At 48.9% G+C, this 8,174-nt stretch overlaps 1 protein-coding gene across 1 annotated transcript in view; it reads left to right on the top strand.

Moving 5' to 3' along the window:
- Nucleotides 1–3,183, top strand: part of MAST2 (microtubule associated serine/threonine kinase 2) — a 207,754-nt gene extending 204,571 nt beyond the window's left edge. Inside the window, exon 29 of the mRNA XM_019531350.1 lies at nt 700–3,183. Coding sequence (XP_019386895.1) covers nt 700–2,792 — 2,093 coding nt within the window. The 3' untranslated portion in view covers nt 2,793–3,183. The remainder of the gene's footprint in view (nt 1–699) is intronic.
- The last annotated feature ends 4,991 nt before the right edge of the window (nt 3,184–8,174 follow it).

Below are 8,174 nucleotides of genomic sequence, written 5' to 3' on the forward strand. Positions count from 1 at the left end.
ACAAACAGAATAGTGAGTTAGTTTATTTGCACTTGAAAGCAGCGGGTGCTGTGTACTTTTATTTTCTTGTGGGCAGATGAAAGTTTAATTTCAATCTGTGTTCATTATGCAATGAAGAGCAAATAATGAACTACACCATGCTCTCTGTGCATGTTCGATGCAAGTTTGTGTTGTAAGATACAATTGATTTCCGAAGTATTTTGACTCTTTTCCATAATACATCACAGCAAAAGAATCAAAATATTGGGGGAAAAGTCAGTCTTGAAAATTTCATCAGGTACAGGATTAAGAAACTTGCATCCTAAAAATAAGAACAAAGAAATGTGGTTTTACGTACATAATGCTCGAACAGCAGCAAATGCTTTTTCATGGAGTTTCTGCACACTACACTGATTTTTCTGGTACTGAGTATATGAATGTAGAATCATAGAAAACAAGGGGTGAAGGGATCTCAGGAGGTCACACCTAATCCAGCCCCCTGCTCCAAGCAGGACCAGCTCCAACTACATCGTCCCAGACAATACACTAACCAGTACACTAACTCTACTGGAAACCAAAGTACATTGCATTTTGTAGTCTCTTTGCAATGGGCTCTTATGGTAATTGGACAAACCCCTGTACAAGAAAGAGTATTTGCATTAATTTGCTTAATAATAAAATATTGTATTAATTTTCTTTTCCTCTTTGTTTTTTTTGAAGTTGGTGCAAATTCTTCCCAGAGCAGTTCTCCTAGCTCCAGTGTCCCCAACTCTCCAGCCAGCTCCGGGCACATCCGGCCTAGTTCTCTGCATGGGCTAGCACCGAAGCTTCAGCGACAGTACAGATCACCAAGGCGTAAATCAGCAGGAAATATCCCCCTCTCGCCACTGGCTCACACTCCATCACCGACCCCACAGTCCACATCGCCCCAGCGCTCTCCTTCTCCTTTGCCTGGGCATTCAGTTGGCAGCTCCAGTATTATTCAGTCCTTTCCTGTAAAGCTACACTCCTCCCCACCATTGGTGAGGCAGATTTCCAGACCCAAAAGTGCTGAGCCCCCCCGATCTCCTCTCCTGAAGAGAGTCCAGTCTGCTGAGAAGCTGGCTGCTTCCCTGTCCTCCTCTGAAAAGAAGCTGGCTTCCTCTCGCAAGCACAGCTTGGATATCTCCCACTCTGAATTTAAGAAGGAGATGCTGCAGCGAGATCCTAGCCTCCAGAGTTTACAGGAATCGATGAATGAAACAACAGGAGGGAAAGTGGGGCTCGCAGAGAAAGGCATGTTGCAGAAGCCAACTTCCAGGAAGCTGGGTGCTATTCGACAAGACAGGGTGGAGAGAAGAGAGTCTCTTCAAAAGCAGGAGGCCATTAGGGAAGTCGATTCTTCCGAGGATGAAACTGATGATGGTTCGGAGGATAGCCAAGATGGGAGAAGATTGGATAGGCCTCCCGGCAGTGAAAATCAGGGCTCTGATTCTTTTAATGATGATAAGTTTCCTTCTAAATTGGAAAGCAAAGATAGTATTGAAGATGATGCTTTTCTGCCCGAGGATCCAAAAGGTGCAGAGGACTCGCAGAACGTAACCGGTCGGCAGCCCCCGGCAGCCTCGGAGATGCTGCAGAGCAGTCACCAGTCACCACCTGAGAGTCTCTCAGGAACTTCTCCAGGAAAGCCTAGCAGCACTGAGAAGCCACTGCCATTGCCAGGAGCAACAGCAAAAGAGTATGAGTTGGCAGACAGCAAAGCTCTTGAGCCTGGCAGCCAAGGAGACGCCTCTTATGAGGGAATCAAAGACTCTGGGAAAACTGTGAGTGTTCAGAAAGGTCCAGATCGCGCAGAATATACCACGTGCCCATCTGCAAAACTCCTTCAGTTGGAACAAGGCACCTCTTCAGGTGCCTTCTGCGGTAGTGACGGCCTGAAGGAGTCTCTTCTGACAGGAGCAACTCCAAAAAAGCAGGATTCGAAACCTTCATTAGCACTTTCTCCTTGTTGCACAACGGGTATAACCTGTCCTCTCTCACTCAGCCAAATGAACTGCAAAGAGAAAAGTCCTAAGCAGGAACTTCACCCTGTAGAACAAAGCAACAGGCTTCAGCCCCTGGAAAATATCAGTGAACCCACCCGCAAAAGTCCCAGCGCTGAAAAGCAGCAAAGCTCATCCCACGCAGAGAGCGCTCTGAAAAGCAAGAACCCACTGGCAACGAGTACAATGAGTCCAAGTAGTTCAGCAAGTGCTGCACCTTCGAGTCCCCACATCCCAAGTACCGGCGAAAGAGCTCTGCTAGTGTCTCAGTTGATTCCTGTAGCTCAAAGTGTGTTGGGTCCAGTAAAGCTCAGCCTTTCTGGTACAAGGGAGCTGGAGAAGAGAAAGGAGATTTCCCACGTGGACCTGTCTTGTAAGGGGGAGAAAGAGCCAAAACAGAGGCGGCAGGAAACCCTCCAGGGGAGCCCGTGTCAAGAGAAAGCCCAACCTGCCACGGACAGCCTTCCTCGAACGTGCAGGCACTGCACGCAGCCCACCAAGCCGGCAAGGTCTTGGGAGCCAGAGTGTCTGGCACCCGCGAGGAAGGAGCCCAGCTTGGGCAGCCGTAAGATACCGGAGGCCTCGGGGGACACCTGGAGGATGTCTCCATTGAAGGAAGTGCCACATGCTCCCGGAAAACAGGTTCTTCGGGCCTCCCCTTTACCAGATGGCAGCGCAAAGCCTTGCCAAGAGGAGACTCTGCTGCAGGGGAGTCGCAAAGAGGCTGGAGGTCAATTAAAGCCACAAGACTTCCCCTTGTCTCGCGACGGCGCTGTCCGGAAAACATAGCAGCGTTCCCTGGCTCCGTGGACTTGAGCGTTCTCCGCTGGCAAAGCGAGACTGTGTGTCTGAAATTGTATGATACACTAATATAAAATAGAACTGGTGTACATCTATTTTTTGGGGAGGGGTTTTTTCATACTGCTTTTTTGCCCTTCTCTTCATCCTGGCTATTCTATTTTTGTACACAGTGTGCTTGCCATTTGAGGTCTCTTTGGAACAGGGTCTCTCTGAAGCGGGGGCTCGGAGGGAGGTTGCAGATTTCTTTCATTGCTTGTCCTGAGCTGAAGGCACACTGTGTACTGATTTCCCTCTAGTTTCGGAATTTATTTCCAATCCCAAAGAATTTTGTGTGCGGAAAAAAAGAAAAAAGGCAGCTCACTTAAACACCTGTTTTTCAGCCTTGTCTTTCGAATGTCATCGTTTCTCCAATTTCTTATTTCGGGGCAACTGAAAAAACAGTGACCTTGTTTCATCAGTTATCCTGGCAGTGAAAGCCCTCTTAAGTGCAACCCAGCCCCACCTCTCTTTCTTTGTTCCTCTACATATCCAACTGTCTCAAACATATCCTAGAAGCCGTTGCTTCGCCGTTATCAGGCTGGGGTGGGGAAACATTCCTATATTTTTTTTAACCTTTTTTTTTTAAAACCCGTTTCTCTAGTCACCACTGAAACAAGCCTCCAATCCGTAGCACGCTCTGTTGTGTTGGTTTGCTTTTCTTTCTGCGTTACAGAACGCATGGTGATTCTTTCTTTTAGCTTTTAAAATTTTAAATGCCTTTTTTCCCTCCGTTTGCCTCCCTTCTTTCTCGTCAGAACAAACCGTGCCCGCAGGAAAGGGTGCAGAAGGGTAGGAAAGGGTGTGATACAGTCATTTTAAAGGAATCTCTTAAATTGTAGCACTCTTGGGTACGACCTGGGTAATGTTAAATTCATGTCAAGCGAGTATAGGAAGCGAATCCCTCTTACGGTAGATGTAAATAAGTCGTTGAGGGATTTTAGGTATTCCTGGCCATTCTGACGGGACCTGACAAACCCCACCGAGCTTTCTGTCCTCTGCTGCCTTGGAAAGTGCTGGGAAGAGTCCTGAGTTCTTAAATTATAAGGGCGAGCTGCAGACCTCAAAACGACACTCGTGGTATTTCAGCATCTCGGCTTTTATAGCCAGACCATTTCTACTGCTTAATTTACTTGATTCCAATAGGAATTGTGATTATCTCCTGGGTTCCAGCATTTCCTGGCTTTAAGTGTAACCAACTCTGGCTAATGATCTCTTTGAGAGACTCAGATCAGCAGCAGTAGTAGGCTGATAAATAGGTAGTATAATTAGGGCTATGGCACAGTAAGCCATTTCCTTATTTCAGCCAGTTAAAACTTACTGTCAAAGAGTGCTACTGTCATATATCTCAAAATGCTCTTGGCTTTTACCCCAACCTTGTCTTAGTGTATCTGCATGTAGATCATCTGTATCTCCTAGTCGACCAGCTCACGGATCTACTTGGATAGGAAAACTTTTGAATGACGGCTGTCCTTGTAACAGTACTCTAGGCTAAATTCATTATACCACGGTTTCCATTATAAAAATCTCTTCTGCACTTTTGAGTTTCAACTTGTTTTCCCCAAATGTAAGTGTATGTTTTATATAGGAATCATTCTTCCCATCTCTCTTTCTCAACCTGGTTTTAATTTATGATCCATAGCTTTCAAGAACCCATTGGATTTCTTGACCTATATTTTTCCCTGTAAACCCCGCCTCCGCCCCCCCCCCCTCTTTTTTTTGGATGTTTGGATTTCACTTCTGGACCAACTGTTTTGTTTGTCTGTTTTAGGATGGTTTTTTATTTTTACATTCAAGTTACTGTTTACTTCGTATATCTGTGTGAATGCATGTGTTCACTGTGGTGCTACGAATGCACTAATAGAAGCCTCCACGCTCCAAAAACGAGTCAACTGTTCCAGCAGCGACCTGCTATTACCACTCTCTCTTTGATCCTTCCACTGGGATCCATAAGGTAGTTGAATGCAGATGGATTTGTAACTATAAATCATTACTTTCCTGCCACCCAGTTGAGGGTCCTGTTCCTCTGCCCCCATCAGAGCACTCTTCTCCTGATGGCGGTCTCATCCTGAGCTGGGTGCGGAGCCGTAGTGAGCGCGGAGGGCTGCCTGCGAGGACCTGGGAACACCATCGGTTTGCTCCTGAACGGGTTGATCCATTAAACGTTTCCGAAACACGGTACGACTGACAGTACGAAACCAAACCAAGTGCCTGGTGCAGAGCACTTCTCCCTAAGAAATGCAAGCTAGTTCTGGAGAGCCTGCTCCATGTCCTGGGGTCTAAGGTACAAACCCGTGCTGGGGCATAGCCCCTGCAACGTCTGACTTGGGTCTCTGCGTGATAGGCAAAGCAGCGCACCCATCGACATCAGGCACAGGTAATTCACCCTGCAAGTGTAACCCCAGTGGTCTGTATCGCTGCATAAAACAAGCCGTGATCGTGAGGGGTTCGGCTGCAGCCTAGCCTCTTCTTTCAAGCGAAGGTGATTCAGGTTGCAGTGAAAAGAAAACTGCCTGCCTGCTTTTTAATGCATGTGCACTCATTAATTGGGGAGGCAGCTAATGATCCATGGAAGTAATGAAGTACAGTTTATTTTGAGTGCCCAAACAGCGCTGCATCCAGGGGATCTGCCAGGGTGAGCCTCACGAGGGAGGAAGGTGCGACTAGGCCAGAGGGCTGGGGCCATGGTCACGTCTCGGGGGCGGCGAGGGGAGCTCCCAGGAGGGACCCAGGCACCCAGTGACCGCTCGCAGAGCACCAGGTCCGTTAGCCACATACTCCCTGCTCTTTGAACTTAACCCATGGTGCAGCACTTGTCATCATATGGCTGCCTAAACGGAAGGGTGTGAAGAGGCCCTGACGTGCTTCCACTTCTGCATGATGGCGCCAGAGGTATTTTTGCAACTAATTCAGCTAAAGACCGCACAGGACAAATATTTAGCCACTCAGTTTCTGTACCAATGTGAAACAATAAGTGCAATATTAGACATACGCCTTCGCAAGCCCAAACAGGCCGGCGTTACCAGGAACATGTCTGTTAATAGGGAAGCCCCAACATCTGTATTCCTGGGCAACATCATCACTTTTCCCAAGATGCCAGGTGCACAGCCCCCACTCTGTACATTCATTTAAATTTGGCACATTATAGCTGAGCTTCTGAGCAAAAGTTTCCATGGAAAATTGCAACAATGCCCCAGATCTGTGCCAAGATTCACTGCTTGCTTTGCTGAAAGGTAAAAGCAAAAAATCTACGTAGTCTTCTCCGCTAATCTCACAGCCATGGGAGAGGTGAGGCGTTAGAAACGATTGTGTTTGCACGTGCGCATTAGGAGTTGGAAGCCATTCGTGTACAGAACAACCCGAGTGCGACCATCACGGTGAACCCAGGACTGGATCAGTGCGAGGCAGCGAGTGTGCCTGTGCGTGTGAGATGCACGTAGCCCTCTAAGCACATCACTTTCTTTTTATTTTGGGTGATTTGGGTGTGAGTTTTTTCTTTGGCTTGTTTTGGGTTGGGAGTTTGACCTTTGCAGTCCTCCTTCATTTGTGTACGCAGGCAATGCATTCCTGCACCGTGCTTCACTTCAGTGTTACTTTCCCCCTTCTCGACTGGCATCTGAATGGTATTTATTGTAAATAGCAGACTCTTAGCCGTGTCATTGCCACTCCTGGGGTCGGAAGCCGGAGGCCTTCGGCATCTGGCACACTACAGACGGTGCGTTGGGGGACGGGAGAGTGGAGCGATCTGTGGTCTTCATAACCACGCTGCATTCGAGTGTGATTTGGATTTTTTTTTTCTTCCTGCAAGAGGAGGATAACGTCTTTCTCTGGTTTTCTCTTACTGGACGTGAAGGATAATGCTGTACTTCTAGTAGAAGATTTCGACAGACGTGTGTGTTTTACGTTGTGTTCAGTTCTCATACCCAGGCAGCTGGGAGAGCGGCTTTGAAGCTGGGCTCTGTCAAGCTGCGTCACTCAGCACTTGGCTAGAGAAGAGAGAAGTGTGGGATTTAAGTGTTTTTAGAAACTTGAACAATTGCCACATAATAGCGGTGCAATAATTTTTATTCCTGTTGTGCCTGCATGTTGATGTTAAAACCCTCCCAAATAAATTTTTTTTTTTACATAAGTACGGGCTTGTTGTTCGCTTCCTGGCTGCCCTCGCTTTAAATTGTTTCCCCTGGAAAAGATGCAGCATGGCGCTGTGGTTTCACGCTGCCAGCTTAAAACTTATTTGGCAGCACACTGTGCTTTGAGGATGCCGCGCTCGGCCGACCCTGCCGGCTCCCAGGGCGCAGGAGATGGCTGCAGGATAGCAGCATGGCACCGGCACCCGGTAGATCCAGAGATCTGGGCACGGTCATCTCAGGCCCCTCTGTCCTGTGGGTCAGTTGGTTTCTGCCTCTGTGCACTTAGCCCAGCGCTCGGCCTCCACCGCCACGGACCGGCTCGATTCCCGTCCTGAGCTCTGTAGATTCCCACTTCGGTTTTAGACCATTCCCATTGCTGAGCCCACAGAGAAACACAAGGGAGGGGGACGGGGGACAAGAAGCTGGACAGGAGCCAGCAGTGCGCCTGTGGTGCCGGCATCCTGGGCTGCATCGGCAGGAGCGCTGCCAGCAGATCGAGGGCAGTGATTCTTCCCTCTGTTCAGCACTGGGGAGGCCACATCTGGAGTCCTGTGTCCAGCTGTGGCCCCCACGACAGAAGGGATGTGGACACGTTGGAGAGAGTCCAGTGGAGGGCAATGAAAATATTTGTGGGGCTGGGGGACAGGACCGGCGAGGAGAGGCTGAGGGACCTGGGCTGATTGAGTCTGGAGAAGAGAAGACCGAGGGGGATTGAAGAGCAGCCTCCAACTCCCTGCCGGGGGGCTGCAGAGAGGACGGAGCTGGGCTGCTCTCAGTGGGGGCAGATGACAGGACAAGGAGCAATGGGCTCAAGCTGCAGCAAGGGAAGTTGAGGTTGGATATTAGGAAAATCTCTCATGAGGAGGGTGGTGAAACACTGGAAAAGGCAACCCAGAGAGGTTGGGGACGCTCCGTCCTTGGAGGTTTTGAAGACCCAGGTAGACCAAGCCATGGCTGGGATGATGTAGTTGGGGCTGGTCCTGCTTGGAGCAGGGGTTGGACTAGATGTGACTCCTGAGCTCCCTTCAGCCCCCGTTGTCTGTGAGCCTGAGAAGTACTTAGTTGAGCTACAGAAGGAAACATGAAGTGGGAAAAGAAGGGGAAAGGCAGCCCACCTGAGAAGCTGTTCTTTAACAGAGGGATAAAAACCAAGTCAAGCCCCTTCTGCTTCTGGTGGAGGTGCTTGTTTTCGAACTCTGAGTCT

This window comes from Crocodylus porosus, unplaced genomic scaffold (genome assembly GCF_001723895.1).
Source record: "Crocodylus porosus isolate Cpor-Errol unplaced genomic scaffold, CroPor_comp1, whole genome shotgun sequence".
Classification (NCBI taxonomy): Eukaryota; Metazoa; Chordata; order Crocodylia; family Crocodylidae; genus Crocodylus; species Crocodylus porosus.